Consider the following 24,123-nt stretch of genomic DNA (forward strand, 5'->3'; position numbering starts at 1 on the left):
TACTTTTCTTAAAATATACGAAACACCTCAAAAAAATTAACATAATATGAAATAGAGAGAGTAAGACACTAGATATGTTATTCCAGTCATTCGATCCAATATTAACTAGAAAATTCATTAAAAAAGGTTAATTTTGATTAATATATTTTTTAAATGGGAAAAGGCTTAAATATGCCATCGAATTTTCAAAAAAAGCTTATTTATGCTATTAGTTAAAAGTTTGGCTCATTTATGCCATTATCTTTAAAGAAAAGACTCATTCATACAAGTATTTTTTAACAATGGTTTTACAAAGCCTTTTTTGACACGTGACCAATTATATAATTCGGCCACGTCATCAATTTTTTTAATTAAAAAAAGCATAATTCTAAAAAAAATTGAATTATTTTTTTTGAATTTTTTTAGTTAAATAAATCGATGACGTGATCGAATTATAATTGGCCACGTCATCAATTTTTTAAATAAAAAATCAAAATTCTAAATAAAACTTGAATTATTTTCTTTTGATTTTTTTTATTCAAAAAATTTAATGACGTGGCCGAATTATAATTCATCACGTGTCAAAAATGATTTTGCAAAATCACTGTTAAAAAATAATGCATGAATAAACTTTTTTTTAGCGATAATAATATAAATAAGCTAAAATTTAACTAATATCATAAATAAGGCTTTTCTGAAAATCGAATTGCATATTCGAGGCGTTTCCCTTTTTAAATATTGAAACACTGAAAAAACGTTTCGTTGGTTTACTCTAGAATGGAGGGCGTATAATTTTCTCCGTCAGGGTATGTACAAATTTGTCTTTTAACACAACTACCGAGGACTGACGACAAACAATACTTATCCCGAGGACTGTCCTCGGTAAAATATAACTTTTTTATTTTTAGAGAAGAAAAAAAAAAAACACGTGAACAATAGTCTGGGCGCATTAGGGTAGATCCCAGATCTGGTGGAAGAGGAATAAAACTGAGATCGGGATCCCCATACCTATCGGCAAACAAAAGAAGGATGTTTCTCTTCGATTGGTTCTATGGCGTTTTGGCTTCTCTAGGGTTATGGCAGAAGGAAGCTAAGATCCTCTTTCTCGGCCTTGATAATGCCGGAAAGACTACTCTTCTTCACATGCTTAAAGACGAGGTACTTTCTTCCATTTCGATTTCGATTTTGATTTCTCATATCCGTGATTTCTGACTGTTTTGATTTTGTGTTTTTTTGATTTGCCAGAGATTAGTTCAGCATCAGCCGACTCAGTATCCGACATCGGAAGAGCTTAGTATTGGAAAAATCAAATTCAAAGCGTTTGATTTAGGAGGTCATCAGATCGCTCGCCGTGTTTGGAAGGATTACTATGCTAAGGTAAATTGAAGAGTTTCTGCATCTAAGTCTAATTCATTTTCCGGATTATTTTTTTGATTAGTCAGTAATTTTGTTTGCCTTGAAGGTTATTGGAATGAATGGTTGTGAATTGAGCAGAATTAATTCAAAAGGATGCGTAGAGCAACTTTAAATAAGTTTTGATTGAGGAATTATATGAAAATGTGTGTTTATATACGTAGATACATATCCATGTGTGTGTGTTAAATGCTCCCAATATTGGAATCTATCTCATTTTTAGTATTATATATTGCTGCTGCAATTGAAGTGCAAGTTTAAAGGAATTAAATGAAATACTTCAGAGGGCCATTTAGCACAGTTTCATTCATAAGATCCGGTGCTTAGTGTCTGTTAAATTGCAAGTGAGATATTTCTTGCTTATTCTTGCTGAGTTTGAGATTTATCTAGTTTGAAGTTTACGTCCTTTGGTCTTGTAGATATATTTTTTTCTTTAGACAATTGAACATGGATAATATTGGAGTTAATACATTAAGGAGGTAGTGATTCAGATGAGTTAGTACCGTAGGTTGATATAGTGGTTTGATTACACTTATTGTGATGTAAAGATGGATCTCTTGACGATGTTCACTAAAAGGATTAGAAAAGGGAAAATTCCATCAATATGAACCCTTTTTTTTTAAAAGAATTTGGTCATTGAATTTCTTGCAGTTTTTAGTAATACAAGAATGGAACATTTTTAACTGTAAATTCCAGCAACAGTTTCTATACAGGAACTATCGATAAATGGATCAGTCCACGACTCTTTGTAGAAGTACTTTCTTGTCTGAATTAATGGTTTCGGCTTTGGAGTATTCATAAAAAGACACATCATGGTTTAAGAGAGGACACACAACTTTTTAGTTGCCCAAGTCAATTATCTCCTTCCCATGTGGGACTTGACCAGGACTAGGAGCTCAGAAAATGACATCTGTCCATCATTTCCAAAGATGGGTCATTTGTATTAAGGGACTGAACAACAAGTTCCCTTGAGGTGTTGTTCTGCCTATACATGTGTTGTGAAGTGTTCTGTTCTTGAAGAAACCACTCACAAGTTGACAAAGGATTGGAAGTGTTTAAGCTGCTTGTTTCCCCTGTCTTAAAATGTGAGACAAGGTCCAAAGATAGTGGCTTCATCAAGGACATTTTATGCCCTTAATCAAGCACGATATAGAACAAGTTGGTGAGATCTGAAAAAAAATATGTAGCAACTATCAGATTCTTTCAAGGCACAACAGAAGAGGTGGTTTTTTTTATTGTATACCATATGAGTAGATCTATAACCCAACTTGTATCGTCTATGCAGGATGTTCGGGAAACTAGTAGTTATTCTGATATGACTGTTTTACATTTTTATTGTCTCCTAGGAAAGCCTCTTTTGCAAATTTGTTTGTTTGAATTATGTTATGAATTACAAAAAGAAGAAGCCAGTAAAAAACTACTTTTATCAGGTAAAAATTTGAAGTCCTTCAGTAGTATGATTGCATGAAAATATGTTTTCCTATAGTTGCAACTTGCAGGCGTGAAGCTACTAGATTTGCAACAAAGAAACAAGTGAAGTTCAATGGTGAGGTCTTCTTTGAAATACTAATTAAAGAGTTTGATTTAAAAATTTATCATTAAATGTCTTCTGTAAAAATTAATAAACAGAAGATACTGTCTTGGATGTCAGGATTGTTTTACTTCAAACACTACCTGAAGGGGTTCAAGTGTCTCATACAAAAAATGAGAGGGTTCAACATCCTTCGCAAATATCTTTATTGGCCTTAGCACACAGTTGCTGCATTCTATTTACTAAATTAGCATTTTCCAAAAATAAACAAACAAGTTACCCTATAATATTGATGACTTTTTTATCCACCATATCCGGTTGTGTTTTGACGCCACGAAATGTGGAATTATGGGCACGGTGGTCTATTGAGAATTTTTCGTCTTATTATCTATGAGATGGGCTGTTACCTTTGTTGCTTTTTATAAGTAGCATATATCCCAAGTTGGAAATGATGATGAATACAAGTCCCAACTCTCGAAGAGTTAAATTGGAACATATTGATAGAAGTTTAAAGATACTATCTTTTTGACTTGAAATTATAGAGTTATTATTTGTTAGCATGTAGCCTTATTTGAAAGACCGCATAGAAGTCTTTTGATAGTGAGAGTTCAATTGGAAAATGGGCTTTATCACCGGCTATATTTAACTGTCTTAGTTCCATACACGTCAAAAAGGCTTGCATGCTTAGCATGCATCAAAGTCCAAAATCCTCTTTCTCATGTAGTAGTATGTATTTCCTTCAAGTCGTGCCTAGTATTTATATGAGTAATACCTTAGCCCTTCACAAAAATTACTCTATCCATGTCTTGTTCTCTAGCTCATGAAAAGATTCTGCACTCTATTCTATGTTTTGTTCACCACCTAATAAATCTCTACTATGTAAAAGATTTCTACCGCTACTTGTCTAATTTTTGTGTACAAATGTTCTTTATGTGTGATCTCTACTTGGATTGTGGAAAACAACATCATATTATTTTCATTCTACTTATTTATTGGTGCAAGATGTAGGAGTTTTCCACCTTTCCATATAAGGGAGCCTTTAATAGATCATCTTGTAAAAATTATGCTGTAATAAAAATGTGTTCAAGCTAAATTTTCCCTTTGCTTTCTTTAAAGAGATAAGTATTGAAAACATCTCTAAATATAGCGTGAATTATTACTTAGTCCCACAACTATTGACAGCTTTAAAAACACCCCTCTATTTGATTAAGTAATTTAAAAACAATCCTCTTATGCCTCATGTCATCTACCCTTGTGTATGTGTGGAGTTTTCTGCTCATGTGGCGTACACAAATATATATAGTAAAAAAACATTTTGATAATTAAATGCTAAAATTTAGCAATAAAAGAAGAGAAGAACTTTTTTTTAAAAAAAATCCCCCCCCCCCCTCTTCTTTTCCTCTTTAATTACTAATAGCATTTAATTATTAAATGTTTTTTAAAAATATTTGTTTTATTATATATATCTATGTGTATGCCACATCTGCAGTAGACCCTGCCTGTATGCTTGGGTGAATGATATGTGGCATAAGAAATGTGTTTGAAATTACTTAATCAAGTAGATGAGTATTTTTAAGGCTGTCAGTAGTTTTGGGACTAAAGTAATAATTCACGCCAAACTTAGGATTGTTCTCAATACTTATGTCTTCTTTACATTATGACTTATGAGAGGTTGATCTTTACCTGAGTGTTAAATATTTATCTTATATGTGTTTATTATCTTGCATAACTTTTCAGAGTTGAAGCTTAGCGCAGCAAATTTTAGTGCCTTTGTGAGCTAGACAAGCCACCCATGTGGGAGGGCTTTTTGCTTCTATAATTTATTTACTTCAATGTTATCATTCTTAAATTCTGGGTCTATGCCCTTCTGTGTGGTCAATACGCTTTATTGATGTGTGAATATAGCTAGATCTTTATGGATTCGATGAAAAAATTGTTGATAAATTAGGACTCCTTGATCTTATCCAAAAAGGTGGTGAAAGAAGATCACAAATTCGTCTGGAATGTACAGTCAACTTTTATTTTAGCTACATCTTCTTTCCTGATATCGTCATGGTTTTAAAAGAAAAGTTTCTGGTGATGTAAAAATCATCTATTATGTACATATACTTGATCTAAGATTAGTGATGGACTGATATCTTGTAAGTTAGTAGTCGTAGTTAGTTTTCTGCTGACTCTTCTTTAGTTATATAACGGTTTCTGGTTGGACATGAGATTTAAATATCAATTTAGACTTCTTTACTATGTTTGTTATAGTGACAGAAAATGTCAAAAGTAATGGTTGAAACAGCTAGAGAAAATATCACATTGAAGTTCAATTTTTTTTGTTTAATGAGTTTGGATTCTCGGAAGTTGTATTAAAATGTAATGATATGAAACATTTTGAGACTTCCTAAAATTTGCTTGTATAAGGAGGGAGCAGAGAGGTCATCTTTGATTAAGAACATCTTTGGACCAACCATGTTCTCTATAATTAATATTTTACATGCATAATAATTACTCTTAGAAGCTTCTAAAAGACAAATGTGCAAGAATTTATGTGAGATTCACGTGTTGCTCCATGCACTTTTGGTGCGAGAATTGTACGGCTGAAAGCTATACGTAGAGCACATGTGCATTCTGATGGACAAGTTAGGTAAGTTTGGGGTTTAGAGCCTAACAGAAGTAGATTAATGAACTTCTATACAAGCTTTTTATTACAGCTCTGTACTATTTGCTGTTTTTCTCCTTGTGTTATCTTGCACTTGATGTTTATGGGAATTCTGCGTGTCATGTAAGCAGTTACGTTTTATACCATTGGAGCCTGCTAAATTTTTTTTTCAACTTTTTGTCATGTTGTAACTTAACACCTGCCAAAAAAGATGATGCGAGCATTCTCTTGATAAGCATGAGCTGCGTTTTGCAGGTTGATGCTGTTGTATACCTGGTAGATGCTTATGACAAAGAGCGCTTCGCTGAGTCAAAGAAAGAATTAGACGCACTGCTATCTGATGAGTCCCTAGCGACTGTTCCCTTCCTCATTTTGGGAAACAAGATAGACATACCGTATGCTGCCTCAGAAGATGAGTTGCGTTATCACCTTGGGTTGACTGGTGTCACTACTGGCAAGGGTAAGGTGAATCTAGCTGATTCTAGTGTTCGTCCCTTGGAGGTGTTTATGTGCAGTATTGTACGCAAAATGGGTTATGGTGATGGCTTTAAGTGGGTTTCGCAATATATCAAGTAGTTTATGTCATTTACATATGTACCAGAAGTTGAAACAGAAATTGTCCTCTTTTATGCTTTCGTACAACTATTTTTTCCCGTCTGGAAAAGATGGAATCTGTTCATTTGTTCTCAAACTGATGAGGTCTTTAGTACTTATAAATTGTATGCATCGAGCATCTATTTAGCGTGATGAGAAGCTATATTTATTGTTGGTGTAAAATTTTACTATGGCAGGAAAATTGTGAAACTCCAGATTATTGGCTTCCAACTCTTAGGACCCATACTTCTCTGTCGGAATCAGAATACTGCTAGCACTCTTAAAAATCTTTCGGTTATGCTTGTGTTTTGGCAAAAGAATTCGTATTCACGTATACTTTGTGCAAGTGTGTGAATTATGTATTTAGGATTCTCTATTTTTTATATAATTTTCATCTACATGTCCATTGCATTCTTTTAGTGCCTTCTGACACAAAATTTTGCGTTTTATGGCGTTTAAGGGATTACGTGCTACTCAGAACGCCTGTATATAGGATTGAAATAATAAGCTATGATTATCATTTATAATTTTCATAACTAGGACACAAGTTTGAGATGAATCAGTTGTAAATGTTGTTGATTTTCTGTTGAACGGTTCCTCATCTCTTTCTTGGTTAGGTAAGACTCTCTTCTCTCTCTCCAGTCCAACTCCTGTTGAAATTAAAATAATTGCGTGTTGTCAGATTGAAGCTCCATGAGATCATACAGTAAAGAGGAGCAGGTCAACTAGTTTTATCTTAAAACAATTTCCATTTTCTTGACATTCTTTGGAGTCATTACCACCAAGTCCACCATTGTGTCCTTCATCACAAATTCACAAGATGGAGCGGTTTAACAAACTTTTCCCTTAAATATATGTACTTTACTATATATTAATGTCCATTAAAAACACCCTCTTTTATTCAATTCCTATCTCAACAACTTATCTTAAATAGACTTGTCTAACCTTCACCAACAAACTCCAAAAATGGGAAATTCCATTCCACAAGGCACAAGCAAGGTTGTTTTTCCAGATGGAACGTTTCATTGTTATGATAAGCCTTTAACAGTTGCAGAGTTGATGCTGGAACATCCCCAGCAAATGGTGGTTGAATTCAAGCCGATCGCTGATGGTAAAAGGCCAATTCCATTGCCTGCTGATATGAAACTGGAGAAGAACAAGGCTTACATAATGCTTCCAATAAGGAAAGGTAAACCATCAAACTTATCATCTGAAGAAGCGCGGAAAATTCTAACGAAAACAAGCACTATGCTTAAATCCAAGTCTCTGTTAGCTTCATACACAGGGTTTTTGCCTGTATTTGCTCGTATATGTCCAGCTGCAGTATCATCATTGGGGAATGGTCGCGATCATGTTCTTAATTCCGATAAAAATCTTTACTTGTTGAAGAAGAAAGACGCGGAAGATGAAGGATCTAAACATGATTATTTCAGTGATATTGTTGAAGGAAGGCCTGAATTCTTGAGCAGGCAATTATCAGGAAAAGGATGGAAGCCCAGTTTAGATACTATTAAAGAAAAGAGCATGCAAGAGAAAATTCGCCATTGGTTGTTTTAATCCGTCTTTGTCCAATCAAACGCTGCCATGTCATCGTTTCGTTTCTATGTCTTTGGTTTTTCTCTCTTTTAAAAATTCCGTGATAGGATTTCATCCATTGATATATCAATCAATACATGGATTTTGTGTCTTAATTTAATTTTGTGACTTTTCAAAAAATCCATGGTGTGTGGTGAAATCTTAGTCAATGTGTAATTTGTAGCTTTCAATGCATGGTGTGATTAAAGTATTGTAAATGTGTGTTAAGACTTAAGCTATCGTGGTAACGTATTATCTAAAGTTGAAATTAAGGAGAAAAGGGAAGTAGTAAATCAACTAATGAAGAATTAATTAAATACTCCTAGTATGGTAATAAATTAATAATACATTTGAGGTGTTACACCTACATTCAATAGACAAACAAATTTCTAGTTGGAAAAATAGAGTCTGATATACCTCTCAATTGATATATTCTTGTTATAAAATTAGCTTATATATAAGTTACTTTCATAACAAGGGTATATCGAACACCTCTAAATGAGAAAGTTGAGGAATATATTAGAATCTTTTCCCTTTCTAGTTTAGATCAATTCTACACCCTCTCTATATATATTCGTCTAAAAGTCACAATTACTATGGTGAAATTGAGATTAAAAAAATATATAACTAAATAGAAAAAAAAAAAAAAGAACACAACCACCGAATGATTTTATATTTTTTTGAGTTGAATACACAATCTAATAGCTATAGATGCAATGCAAGCATATTGTTTGACTTTCATACCACGAATAATGAAATTTACCAACCAAAAAAAAAATAGTAGTAATATTTGGATGGAATATGAGGCTGAAGGACGATTGAATTATTATAAATTATTTTTGGTGTGTGTAATGATATTAATTTATTAAATAAGCTCACCAATCTGGTGAAAGGAACTTCTAGTCTAGCAAAGATTCTCGATAAACACTACATGGATTTCTTTTTTATGTTTTAATAATTTGATGATATATTTGAACTTATTAATTCGTCTAATTTGAATTTACACTAAATTGATCTATTAAAGGATGGGTGGGTGGGGGACACTCCTTATCTGAAAATTTTGTTAACAAAATTTAAAATCGTCATATCTAATTAAAAATAAAAAATTCTAACTATTTCATTAAACATAAATAATTTATAGTAATTTTAACAATACGTGTATGAATAAAACTCACTTCTTTAACTAGACATTTTTCTTGAGAAAGAGAATTCGCGTTTATGCATTTGACCGGTTGCATGGAAGTGAGCATGTTTATGTTGGCAGTGAATTCTGTATGCAATTTCTCATAACTATTATGTGAACTCTTTTAGTTTCATTCTTCTACTACTAAAACAAAAAGGTTACCTTATGCAGATTTCAAAAGTTGAAAAAGTATGAGTAGGGGTGATTTTAATAGCTTTTTAGAAATTGTGGATTATGATCATATACTATGTTTTTGAAAAAAAACAAAGTACATTCAACATGAATTTTATTTTAGATATTCTTTGAAAAAAATATAAAAGTAAATACAATCTTATCTTCAAATGAAACTTCATTGAAATTTCAAATTGCACCAAAAAAGACTTGGAATTATGTCTAAATACCTCCTTTGGTGTAATGAGTAGAGGTGAGTATGATCAGGTATAAAATATTTTGATTTCTAAAATATTATTATTATTATTATTATATACTGAATTAAGTAAATTAATTATTATTTGAAGGAATTGGTTAAATAGTTCCTCATGTAATTAGTTAAGTAATTATGTTAGTAGAAAAGTTAGTTAGTTAATGGGTCCACAAGGTTGTTAGTTAGTTAGTGGGACCTAGTTAGTTAGTGCATACAAATAACATGTAGAATGTGTATATATAGCATAGCTCATTGTAACCAGTCATATGAAATCAATGAGATTTCTTTCTTCTCTCTTCTTCCTCAACTCATTCTTCTTCAGTTCATTCCTTTTCTTTCTTTAGTTCATTCTCTTTATTGGTATCAGAGCCCAGGTTGTCAACAAGTCTCAGCCCACCGGGAGGAACTGGGTTGTCGTTCTCTCCAGCCCAAGGCCCGATGTGTGAAGGGGGAGATTGTTGGGTTATCCCACATCGGAAGTGGAAGGGGCTGGTGGTCAATTTATAAGTGTGAGGGAAAGCCTCAACCTTTGAGCTAGCTTTTGGGTTGAGAAGGCCCAAGACCACCCAACATTTGTGAAATTAGGTCTTAGGCCTAACTCACACCCCAAAAGCTAGCTCAAAGGAAGGAGGATTGCCCAAGCCTTATAAGGAGTCCACCCATCTCATTAATCACCGATGTGGGACTTTTGTCAATCTTCAACACCCCACCTCACGCCCAGTGCTTAGCATCTACTGCGTGGGCAATTTTAATTTTGGGGGTCCCAACATCGGGTGAGACGGGCCCTGCTCTGATACCATGTGAAATTAGGTCTTAGGCCTAACTCACACCCCAAAAGCTAGCTCAAAGGTTGAGGCTTTCCCTCACACTTATAAAGAGCAGTGAATCGAATTCGATTCAATTGCGTGAAGTATCGATCCTATATTTCTGCCATTTCTGCCATTGAAAACTTATGGTGGAAGCAGAAGTTATGGTGAACAATGGAGAATCAACTACTGCAACTGCAGTCAGAACAGAAACACTAGATGAAATCGAGAAAAAACGCAATCATCCCCTTTACCTTCACCCTTCAGACACTCCTGGATGTGTTCTTACCACAGTGCAGCTTACAGGAACAGAAAATTACTCTATATGGAGTAGATCTATGCTAATCAATCTTCGAGCTAAGAGCAAGTTAGGATTTGTATTGGGAACATGTAAACGTAGTGATTACCAACTGGAATTGGAAGAGCAGTGGGAAAAATGCAATTGTTTTGTACTTGCCTGGATTATGAATACAGTCTCCAAGGAATTGCTTAGTGGAATTGTGTATGCAGATGATGCAGCAACTGTATGGAAGGATCTTAAAGAGCGATTTGACAAAATCGATGGATCTAGGATCTATCAACTTCACAGAGAAATCTGTACAATTCATCAAGGTAATTCTACTGTTTCTAACTACTTTACAAAATTGAGATTACTATGGGATGAGTTTGATGCATTTGTCCCTCCACCATCATGTAACTGTGATAAATCAAGGACATATGTAGATCACACAGCATACTTGAGGTTGTTTGCATTTCTGATGGGATTGAATGAAGTATATAGTCAAGCGAGAAGTCAGATTTTAATGATGAGTCCACTGCCAAGTGTGAGCAAAGCTTATGCTATGATAATGGCAGATGAAAGTCAGCGTAAAACTGCAGGGACTCACTCTAGTAGAGAATCATTAGATTCAGTAGCCTTATATGCAGCAAAAGGATCATATCAAAGAGACACAAGGAATTTTCAGCAGAAGAAGAAGAATTGGGATCAATTTTGTGATTATTGCAAGTTACAGGGACATGTTAAATCAAATTGTTACAAATTGAATGGATATCCACCCGATTGGAAATTTAAGAAGAAGAATGGATCAGGAGTTGATCAGGGAGGAACTAATCAGACGCAGGGATCACAGATCAATGACAAACCTCTAGCTAACCAAGTTAGATATGAGAAGGATTCTGATGTGTTTGGTTCAAAAGTCTTGGGTAATGCAAGATGTGAGCAGGATTCTAATAGTAATGCATCTGGATCAGGAGTTTTGGGAACTCATCCTAGTTTCACTCAAAGACAATACCAAAGAATTATGCATATGCTGGAGAAAGAAGAAGGACAAGCAGCTGATAACACTGTGGCAAATGTAGCTATGGCAGGTATGAGTTCAATTAATCAAGCTTTTTCTGTGAATGATGAAAAAAGAAGCTGGATAATTGACTCAGGGGCTACGTGTCACATGACTTCTAAGCTAGGAAGATTAACCCATAGTAGGAATTGCATAGGTAGAAAAGTATATCTACCAAATGGAGAGACTACTACAGTGACACATACTGGGAATTGTGACATGAACACTGGTGAAACACTAGAAAATGTCTTGGTGGTTCCAGACTTTAATTGTGATCTACTTTCTGTGTCTCAAATAACCAAACAATTAAATTGCTCAGTAAATTTTTTCCCTGAGTTTGTTATTTTCCAGGACCTCTCAAATGGGAGGGTGAAGGGGATTGGTAAGGAGTTGGATGGATTATATTACTTTTCAAATCAACCAACACATGGAGAAAACACAGCAAATGAGATGTTACTGATGGCACAAGATGGAAAATTTGATAGTAGATTGTTATGGCATAACAGGTTAGGTCATCCTTCTGCCAAGGTGTTGAAACAATTGTCATTATCTACATCTGATTTAGATGATGCTTGTAATAAATGTCCTGTGTGTCCACTAGCAAAACAAACCAGATTTCCTTTCAGTTTAAGCTCTTCTAGAAGTGCTTCTATTTTTGATTTGATTCACTTAGATGTTTGGGGACCATACAAAGTGATGACTCACAATGGTTATAGATTCTTCTTGACAATTGTTGATGATAATTCTCGAATGACATGGGTGTATTTGCTTAAAATGAAGAGTGATGTGTTTCAGATCTTACAATCATTTCTTTCATTGGTTCAAACTCAATTTAAGAAACAAGTAAAAAAGGTGCGATCTGATAATGGAACTGAATTTTTCAACAAAGAATGCAGTGAATTGTTTAGTAAACAAGGGATAGTTCATGAAAGTAGTTGCCCATACACTCCACAACAAAATGGAGTGGCAGAGAGGAAACATAGACATGTTCTTGAAGTATCCAGAGCACTCAAATTTCATGGACATATTCCTCTTAGATTCTGGGGAGAATGTGTTCTTGCAGCTGTGTATTTGATAAACAGGTTACCAACAGCAATACTGAAGGGAAAGACACCTTATGAAGTCTTTCATAAGGTGAAAGCTAAGCTGGATCATTTGAAGATCTTAGGTTGTTTGTGCTATGCAACAAGATTGCCTAAAGTTGATAAATTTTCTCCAAGAGCAGATGCTTGTATTTTCTTGGGCTATGCAACTACTCAGAAAGGATACATATTATATAATTTGAGTCAGAAAAAGATGTTGATTAGTCGAGATGTTGTCTTTAAGGAAGATATATTTCCTTATGAGCAGATCAGTAACAAGCAGTTATATCTATTCCCAGTTAATGATCAAACACTTCATGAGGATGAGTTCCATGAAACAATTCATCAGTTTCCACATGAGGAGATATTGCCTAATATCTTACAAGATATGACAATAGTTGAAGGAAATGATCATGTTGATCATAATATTAATGCAGAGGGAGTAAATGCAGAAGGGAGGATTAGACAGTCACTCAGAAGATCACATCCACCTATATGGATGAAAGACTATGTGAAGCAAGTATCAGATTCAAACCAGCTTTATACAATTGGAAATTATGTTTCATATCAACATATTTCTCCATCTTATGTTGCATATTTGTCCAAATTCTCAACAGAAATTGAACCAAGAAGTTATGAAGATGCAATTAAGGATCAAAGGTGGGTAGATGCAATGAAAGTAGAAATCAAGGCACTGGAGGATAATGGAACTTGGAAGTTAGTAAACATTCCAACACACAAGCCTGTTATTGGATGTAAATGGGTTTTTAAGATCAAGTATCAAGCTAATGGACAGATTGACAGATTTAAGGCACGACTGGTAGCTAAAGGATATAATCAGACTGAGGGAATTGATTATCAAGAGACATTTTCACCAGTGGTGAAGATGGTTACAGTTAGATCTATAATCTCATTAGCTGCTGCTGAACACTGGATTATTTACCAAATGGATGTTTACAATGCTTTCTTACAAGGTGATTTGTTTGAAGAAGTGTATATGGAATTGCCTAAAGGATTTCAACCACAGAGGAAGAATGTTGTCTGCAAGCTTATTAAGTCTATTTATGGACTCAAACAAGCTTCTAGATAATGGAATGCAAAGCTTACAACTGCACTTTGTGATTCTGGATATACTCAAAGTCATCTTGATTACTCCTTATTTACTAAAAGGAGAGGATCAAAGTTGGTTATTATTTTAGTATATGTGGATGACCTGTTGATTACAGGGAATGATGTTGAATTGATAGAAGAGACCAAATGTGTATTACATGGTCACTTCAAGATCAAAGACTTAGGAGAGCTTAAATATTTCTTGGGCATTGAATTTCTTAGATCAAATAAAGGGATAATGATGAACCAAAGAAAATATTCTCTTGAGTTGATATCTGAGGTAGGATTAGCAGCTGCTAAACCAGCTCCTACACCACTAGAATATAACATGAAGATGACTAGTGTGGAATATGACCAAAATGTTGATTTACGTGATGATTTGTTTGAAGATGTAAACAGATATCAAAGACTGATTGGGAAGTTATTGTATCTTACTAACACAAGGCCAGATATAGCATTTGCAGTACAGTCTTTGAGTCTGTTTATGCAGCAACCAAAGGTTTCACATTGGGATGCAGCTTTAAGAGTAGTAAGATATATTAAAGGTGATCCAGGTAAGGGGTTATTGTTGAGTTCAAATCAGAAGCCTCAGCTTACAGGATTCTGTGATGCAGACTGGGCAGCTTGTCCAAATACAAGAAGATCTGTTACTGGTTTTATTTTGAAGTTTGGGGACTCCTTGATCTCGTGGAAGTCTAAAAAACAAAACACAATTTCCAGAAGTTCTGCAGAGGCAGAGTATAGAAGTCTAGCAGCACTGACTGCAGAGATAGTTTGGGTTACAAATTTGTTTCAAGAATTGGGAGTTAAATTGTTAGGACCAGCCAACATTTATTGTGACAGTAAAGCAGCTATACCAATTGCTGCTAATCCTGTATTCCATGAGCGTACTAAACATATTGAAATAGACTGCCATTTCATCCGAGAGAAGATTCAAGCAAAATTGATCCAGACAAATTATATCCATACTAAGGAACAGCAAGCAGATTTATTAACAAAAGCACTTGGAAGATCACAGCATGAAGCACTTGTTGCCAAGCTTGGATTCTTGAACTTGTTCAATAGATCAAGCTTGAGGGGGAGTGAAGGAATTGGTTAAATAGTTCCTCATGTAATTAGTTAAGTAATTATGTTAGTAGAAAAGTTAGTTAGTTAATGGGTCCACAAGGTTGTTAGTTAGTTAGTGGGACCACAAGGTTGTTAGTTAGTTAGTGGGACCACAAGGTTGTTAGTTAGTTAGTGCATACAAATAACATGTAGAATGTGTATATATAGCATAGCTCATTGTAACCAGAAGGTAGAGTTTTCATATGAAATCAATGAGATTTCTTTCTTCTCTCTTCTTCCTCAACTCATTCTTCTTCAGTTCATTCCTTTTCTTTCTTTAGTTCATTTTCTTTATTATTGTTATTCAATTTCAACTTATATATACGATAAAAAAAATTGACTTTTTAAAAATATCTCAATTATATTATATAAACATCTTATACATTAGAATACTATATCTTTTTTTAAACTCATAATTTTAAACATACAATAGTATTTGTGAGACTATTTTAAAATTTACAATTTTCTAAATATATCGTAATATTTGTGTCCATACAGAATTACAGATACATGCAACTAAAATTGATCAGGGAGTAAGTATTTAAAATAAGAAAGTTATAACACAAATTAAATCAGAATTTATAGAAAGAATATATAGATGTAAACATTAAAGAAACAGTGTTAATATATGGAATTTTTATTTAAGTTTTGACTGGTAATTAACTAGACTTAGTCCTACTACACTCTTTCTAGAAGTGGTTGGTTACTAGATTTGGTGCTTCTTGATGTTAAGTAATTAAATTTGTATTTTTCTTTGTTATTAATAGTAAAATGTTCATAATTGTTATCAAAAAAATATCTGTGTAAGTGGGTTGAAAGAGATCTTTCCGCTCTTAATTAAAAGATTCAGTTTAAAAGTAAGTAAAAAATTAATTTCTAATAAGAAAAACTCTCACGGTTTCACCTTTACACTTGTCTGAGTTAGGTTAAATTTGTTTATACTTAGTGAATATTTTAATCTTAATCATTTGGATCACATCAATTTAATTTATTTGTTTCAAGGGCTAAATCTTAATTATTTAGCTCTAATTTAAATATATTTGTTTTTCTTATTTTACAATTACTTAAGGGGTTTAAAAACTTTGAATAGTTAAAATTTAAATTAAAGTATTAATATGATGAATATATCTATTTAAAATTTCTCTATAGATGACAATTTATCGCTACTCGATCTATTTTCACCATCACACATAACTATTATCATCATCAATCACAACCACCTATATATCATATTCCATAACTGTCATCCTTAGCCTAACCATATTCACCAAAAGTCAGTCGTCATCAGCCATCATTTGCAACTATCACCACCAACCATTGTTATATCCACTAAACATTACCAAAAATTATATGTATAATTATAAAAGAATGTAATTGTGGAACACTAAGATAAATTAGGGGTGGGTGAGTGTTGATTCATTTGAATAAAAATCATAACCACAAGAATAATATGACGTAAATCTCAAACCAAATTATAAAATTCTGGCTTTAGACAACTAAAAGCAGCATGATTACTAGGGTGAAGGGCCATAACTATCCAATCACCAATCTCAAGTGGATAAAATTATTGATTGTTCTTAATTCTAAGGATGTACTCCATCCGTTCGTGCTTATTAATTTCGAGAGTCAATTTAATTAGTTAAAAAATTTAAATATATTAATTAATTTAATTTTATAATATTACATTTAAAATATTAAAAGTTATAATTTTATCATATTAAAATGGTGAATAAATATGCTTTAAAATATTAATCAAAATTAATATAATTTAACTTCACTAAAAAAAAATATGACAATTAGTTTAAAATGAATGAAGTAATAAAATAGTATATTTTGACTTTCTCTTACTTTCTTTATTTTCATTTACTTGTTCAATTTATATTTTTGAGAAAACTTGGACACGACAAGTAATTATCTTTATTAGTGATATTTTAGAAGTCTAAATTTTATTGCTAGTACTTCAATTAGTTGAAAAAACTGTTACTCAATAGTATTTTTTAAAACAAATTCTAATTAATTACTATCTCTTAATTTGCTAAAGTAAATATTTAAAATAAAAAAACACATATTGCTAATATACTGAATAAACAAAAAGGGAGGGAGGAGGTAGCATATCATGGCCTGGGAATGAAGATGGTACCTTTTTTTCGGAAATTACGCGATTAAGTAAATTTATATTATTTAATTACTCATCATAGCTATGGTTTGCTATAATTATCATTCGCAACTAATATTATACATTAATTACGTGGACTGATTTCGAGTTTGTATAATTAGTCACATTTATATATGTATAATTCGCCAAAATATACAAATACATAGGTATAGTATACAATTATCTAACCGATATACATATACAATTCACCTCTCTCCCACGCTCTGCCCTCTCTCGCTCGCCTCTCTCCTCCCTCTCCCAATCTTGCTTGTCATATATACAAATGCATATGTATGATACACAATTTTTAACCGATATAGATATACAATTCACCTCTCTCCCACTCTCTGCCCTCTCTCTCTTGCCTCTCTCCTCTCTCTCCCAATCTCGCTCGCCTCTCTCCTCCCTTTTCCAATCCCGATTGCCTCTCTCCTCCCTTTTTCAATCCCGATTGCCTCTCTCCTCCCTCTCCCAATTTCTCTTGCCATATATACAAATACATATGTATATTATACAATTATCTAACTGATATACATATACAATTCACCTTTCTCCCACTCTTTTCCCACTCTCTCCCGTCTCGCTCGCCTCTCTCCTCCCTATAACATATAGCTACGAATTGTAATTATCAAACTATAGCTATGAAGAATATTAGGCTATTTTTAAGTGACTATATGTGAAAGTTCCTCTTTTTCTTTTTGTTTTCCACCCGTTGTCCGGAGCCCATATTGGAGCTCCGACTAAATTCAAATTGCGCTTTGCAGGGTCTATTCTGGGGTGGCGCTCTCAACAGGATTTTTCTCCATACCCAGAGCTCGAAACTGAGACCTCTGATTAAGGGTAAAGCGCTCTCACCAGTACTGCACCACAACCCATGTTGGTAATATGGTCCTTAATTATGTTTTACCACTCAGAATTATGAAGTGGATAACAGATTAACCCTAATTGGCACCTATTGCCTATTGGTGTAACAACCTCATCACTTTAATCCTCTAATCTTATTAATGGTATCAGTAATAATTGCTATGATAATGAACTATGATTAAGGTTAGTCACTTAATTATTATATTTGGTTGTTAGAGAAAGATAGGCCAAAAACCAATACTACCATATCATTTTTGTACAAGCAAATCAAGAAATTGTTACACATGATTACCAAATGTGGATTGGGTTAAAAATACTCCCTTATTTGTTTTGCTTGTTTACTCTATCATATTAATATAAATATCTTTTACTTTCGTTCGTCAATTTTGATATATAAGAGAAGTACCTTTCTTTTTCATGTTTAACATTGAATATTAATTAATCAATCAGGTATCATTATTAATAAAAATTTAGCGACAATAAATACACATTAATAAAAAGCGATAAAGTGTTTATCAACATTAATTTATTTTCATTGGATCCATTGTCGTCATAGACTTTAGAGATATTTATAAAGAGGGTTAAATACCGCTAAAAAATATTTTTAATAATAATTAAGCAATTATTATTAATTAATAACCGCTAAAGTTAAATTTTAATATAGTGGTATAACTAGTAGTGAATAGAGGATAAGAAATTAAATGGCGTTACAGAAAAATAACTTTTGTAGACAATAAATATGCACATTAATAAATATATTATTATCTCACAACACCCAAAATTGGTGTAGTGTCTCGATAGATTCGGTGACCAAACTAAAGTTTTAACGAAGAAGTGTTGAAGTATAAAAAAAATTAAATCATATAAAAATTATATATTATATAATTTTTCGATAATTTCCTTTTTAAATTGTAACGTGGCTCCTCCACGGTGTCCAGACTTACTAAGGTGACACGTAAGGAAAGAGATGAAAATGAAATTTGATTTAAATTTTTTGTCTTAAATTATTTAATTGGCCATTTACATGATTTGTTTCTTCCTATTAAATAACCATAAAAGATCCGGAGAGTCTTTGAAAAATAAATATGCTTCTATGAAACCAGAAGCATACAAATTTCTTTGAATTTCAAATTTCATTTGATTCACCAAGTTAGTACACCATATACCCCCACAAAAAAAATGACCAGTTATAAATCAAAACTATGCGGGTGTAACGATTCTTATCGATCGTTATGAGAAGGCAAATGGTGAAAGAATTTGGTTAGAAAATTTTTTCGATAGTTATTTAAAAATTTTAGGCTAGACTTATCTCAAACAGAATCTAAGGGAAGCATGATCTAGGAGAATGTGAAAATGGATGAGGTAGTATGTCTGAGCTTGAATTGTGTTTCCTAGTAGCTAAGACATTAAGTATAAATTCATAGGGCCTTTCAGAATCAAATACGAGTGAGTTAAACTCTCGATATTCAATTTGGAGTAAAAAATTTAATTTAAAACGTCAAGATTCAAAAATGTATTGTAAAATGGAATTAGATGAAAGATATACGCGAATGCAATAGTGGGTGAATTAATTTCCGTTATAGTGAGTGAACCGCTAAAGCGACGTTGCTATAGCGGGCCGCTACATTGGAGTTAGTTGGAGTTTTGTGTATAAAAGTTCTAAAAATCTCTTATTTTTTGCAACTTCGTTTTTAGATCAAGGAAGGGTAAATTAGGTACAATTTCCTTTAGTTTTACCACCAAATTCTTTCTTAAAGGTAAGTGAATCACTTCCCCAATTTATATTTTGGTCTTTAATGGTGGAAAAACCCTTGTTAGGTAGAATAATCATGGGAATAGCGTGGGGTTAGAATTTGGTTATAATTAACGTATTGTTAGGCCATATTTGATTGATTATAATGTTTATATTATTGTTTAGATCAAGAACAAGTCGAAATTCATTATAAAAGAGAAAACTCCAATTCTCTAGAATTTGAGGGTTTGATTTGAGGTACATGGTGATTGTTGTTTTCTCGTATATAACCTTATATGTGCTTGTTAACCGTGTCGTTAGTAATGTATGCATCATACATGATTAGGGAAATTGAAAAGGCAAAATGTGAAATGTTAGATGTTGTCAATTTCAAGCAACAAATGTATTACATGAATATACATATGCGTTAGTGAAATATTACAACATAATAAAATTGTAAGATTATAATTAAAAATAAAAATGATGAAATAAATCTCTTCAGGTTGAGACGCAGGTATTTTGCTCTCTTTTAGGAGATTCAAGCCCACTGCAGCTAATGTTTTTCACTGGTCCAACAATAGTCCTCTTTAACTTGTCCCCTCCAGGATACAACAACTTTAACACAGTATAAATCAACAATTCTGAATAAGAGTTGAGTCCAACACTTTACAAAAAGAACATCTCCCTTCAACTATAAGAACTCTTTTTACTGTCCAACTTTTTCACTCTATGTTTTCTTGTGTATTGTGTGTTACAAACTAAATGAAAATCACCACAATTTATATATACAAAAAGCCGTCTTTCTAGCAATGAATATGAAGATAAATTGTGTAGTAAATAGTGAAGATAATGATCTGAAGAGTTACGTAGGTCACAAGAATAATGGAGAAGTAAGGAATGGATGTCACATAGGTACACTAACTTAAAATCGGGTTCTATGTACGCTGGTACACTAACTTAAAGTTAGGTATCATATCGATATACTAACAGTTTCTATGAGTAATTTCCATGAGAGAATCAAACTGGCTTTGTTGTATTTTACTAACAGTTTGTATGAGTAATTTCCATGAGAGAATCAAACTGGCTTTGTTGTATTTTGATAATTCATGTAGTACTATATATAAATTCTAGACTATGTTATGCATGTAATGTAATTGTGTATTACGTGTTTGCAATATTATAGTTGTTTGTCCATATTTCATATATTAAAACTAGTCGATGATTTTATTACTACATTGTTATTGTCTCTTTATTGTCTCATAATTATTCAGAATAAATAAATTTAGAAGGATAATAGGATTCTCGTTGTCATAATCTTTATTCTGAATGATTATATCACTATCATTGTTACATTAAAAACTAGTCCTATTATTGTTTCCTTCAGTGTAATTTTTTATTCAGTTATTGCAATTGTTTTAACGTAGTTTTTTGTGATTTTTTAAAATTTAATTTTGATTCTGATGTTGATACACTTTTTATACAATTTTGATCTAGTGAGTAAATTTTGTATATCAGAAAAAAAAAAAGAAAAAAGGTTGCGAGAAATCTTAATTTTACAAATATGACAGATTTATAAATGAAGAAAATAGTTTTATAGTTTAAGGCCTGATTTGTTTTTATTAAGATTTTAAGATTAAAACGTCTGAATTGAAATAAGTATTTGGTCATGTGACATCATATCATGATATGGTATCGTGAGATAGAATCAGCGTTTGGACATGCGATTTTATGGTGATTTCATCTCATGATTCCATATCATGAGATGTGATACTATATTCTCCAAAAACATGATATGGAATCATATGGAAATACATATCATAATTTGAGTTATTTTAATACAAAAATTGATCCACGATATATTTGTTAAAACAACCCCACATTTATATCTACTAACCATTTATTTCACATGTAAATAAAATTTATAATCATATCATTACTTTTTAAAATTTATTATTCTCACCGACATAAAATTTATTATTCTCAACAACATATAATCACTTTAGCTCATACTTCACGATTGTTGAGTAATAAAATCTTGAAGAACTCGTGAAAGGTGTTCCATTTTTACTCAAATAAATTGATGAAACATTTACTTAACTTTATAATAATTTATTATACGATTTTATGATTTTTTTTGTTTATTTGATAATATTGAATAAACAATTGGGGCTATTTTAATAGTTTCAGAACTTATAAGATTTTTATGTTTATGAGAAAATATCAACACCAACATTTCATATCACATGTCCAAAAAAAACTTCAATTTCATCTCATGATTCCATATCATGGTATCATATCACATGACCAGACGAACCCTAAATATTTAAACGTGCATTAAGATCTAGAGGTGTAAATCTAAATAAACATATGAATATTACGATGTTGTCTCTAAATATGAACACTGAATTACTGGGACGGTTCGTTTTCAATATCTGAATGTGCATATGAAATTAAACACTATATCAATAAAATACTATAAAAACCTCATTAAAATAAAATAATTTTTTTAAAGAAAATAATATTTTGAACCTTTTTATCGTAATAATGTAATATGATTTATCTTTAAGAATTTAACATTAAATTACATCATTAATATGATATTATTTCCACTCAAAACTTTTAGAATCTAATATAATGCAATGTAAAATAGTTTATATAGAGTAGTAATATAATGTTTATGAAAATATTTTATTTTATAATAGACATTTGTTATTGTTATCGATCAAATAATTAATACTTTCATATTTTTTTGAATCGTGCTAAATATTATATCATCGAGTGCTTATCAATTCAAATATATTGATTAATTTATGAAAGTAAAAAATGTGTATTAAGTTAATAAGAATAAAGAAAATTATAACGGTAAGCATGTAACTAACATTAATTAAATAAGAAAACAACTTTTATGAGTTGTTGTAATGTAATTGAATTAAGATAGGAGTCTTATTTTTGAGTCTGAACAGTGTTATGAGTGTGTTACATACCTGATTCATTCAGATATATTCAGACTCATTAAGAGACTTATAAAGAAATAAAACTGAACTAAGTCTGAATAATTAAGATTTAGACATAAAAAACAAAAACACTTAATGGGACAAATATGAATGATTAAGATTCAAACCTCCATTAAGTGCAAACAAATACCATCATCTTAGGGCATCTCCAACCCTATACCCTATTTTACTCTCTAAATATAGAGTTTTTCATTTTTTCAGACAAACAACTCCAACCCATTTCTAATTTATTCTCTAAAAATGAATATTTTTCTATCTCCTCAATATTATATTATTTCTAATTCATTCTTATTTTTTATTTCATAATATGAATCTATTATTTTTTCCCCAAATAGTTACTTTATAGGATTTTCATGTGATATAGATTTTTTTATTTTTTTTCAAATTCTATATTTAATAGAGAAATATATTTTATTCTAAGTTTTTAAATGACATAAATTGCAAGAAAATATAATATAATATACAAATTAATGGATAACCAAATAAAAATGAAAAACAATTACTTAAATATTACAAAAACACTCAATTTTTAAAATTATTATGTTGTTCTCATAGATGCGATATTAATTCATTACGACGTTCAAAATGAATATTTTTGTCCTCAATTTTCAAAATTAAAATTTTCATCTTATCAATTTAATTTTGTGTATTCTTTATAGTGAAACTTAATAATAAAATCAAATTATATTATTGACGAAAATTAGAAAAAATTAAAATAATAAATTCGGGATTTAAGTAGTACATATTAAATAATATATTTTTTAAATATTATATTACATTCAAGAATAATTATGAATATTAGATATTTAGTTAATGACATTATATGTAAAATAATATGTTAATTAGAAAGTAATAGAAATAATAATAAAATATTTAAAAAGTTAAATAGAGAGTGTAAATTATAGTTCGGGCATCTCCAAACCTATACTTTACAAATATAATATTTTTTATTTTTTAAATAATCAACTCCAACCAATTCTCTATCTACTCTAAAAAAAATATTTTCTCTCTTCTCAATATTATCTTATTATTTCTATTGCATCCTTATTTTCTTATTTCATGATATGAATTATTTATTTCCTTTTCTCAATAATTACTTTATATAATTCTCATATGATACAAAAATATTTTTTTAAAATTATTCTAAATTTTTAAATAACATAAATTGCAAGAAAATAATATATAATATATAAATTAATGGACAAATTCAAATAAAAGTGAAATACAATTACATAAACCCTCAATTTTTGAAAGTATTATGTTGCTCCAATTAATTCTCTATTAAGCATTACAGAATTCAAAATGAGCATTTTGTCTTTAATATTTTTATTTCTAGCTAAAAGTTATTCAAACTGGAGATTTTCATCTACCACCATTTCTGTCATTGGAGATGGAGCCTCTATGACATCTTGAGTTGGTGCATTATGATGATGTTCATCCTCAATTATCACGTTGTACAATATAATACATATAGTCATTGTATCATGTATCACTTTTTATATAAAAAAAATGTGACGGCCCGCAATAATTGAAAAACTCTGAATGCATGTTCAACATCTTTTTGACA

At 31.5% G+C, this 24,123-nt stretch overlaps 2 protein-coding genes across 2 annotated transcripts; both read left to right on the top strand.

The window, feature by feature from the left end:
- The first annotated feature begins 872 nt into the window (after positions 1–872).
- Positions 873–6,394, top strand: LOC107007867 (GTP-binding protein SAR1A). The gene is made up of 3 exons (XM_015206681.2): positions 873–1,137; positions 1,225–1,356; positions 5,829–6,394. The coding sequence occupies exons 1-3, from the start codon at positions 1,009–1,011 to the stop codon at positions 6,147–6,149; spliced, it is 582 nt and encodes a 193-aa protein (XP_015062167.1). The 5' UTR covers positions 873–1,008; the 3' UTR covers positions 6,150–6,394.
- A 136-nt stretch (positions 6,395–6,530) lies between these two features.
- Positions 6,531–7,977, top strand: LOC107007866. Its single transcript, XM_015206680.2, has one exon. It carries the CDS (start codon positions 7,134–7,136, stop codon positions 7,722–7,724), a length of 591 nt encoding a protein of 196 aa, XP_015062166.1. The 5' UTR covers positions 6,531–7,133; the 3' UTR covers positions 7,725–7,977.
- The last annotated feature ends 16,146 nt before the right edge of the window (positions 7,978–24,123 follow it).

The sequence above is a fragment of the Solanum pennellii genome, chromosome 1 (assembly GCF_001406875.1).
Source record: "Solanum pennellii chromosome 1, SPENNV200".
In the NCBI taxonomy this organism is placed as follows: Eukaryota; Viridiplantae; Streptophyta; class Magnoliopsida; order Solanales; family Solanaceae; genus Solanum; species Solanum pennellii.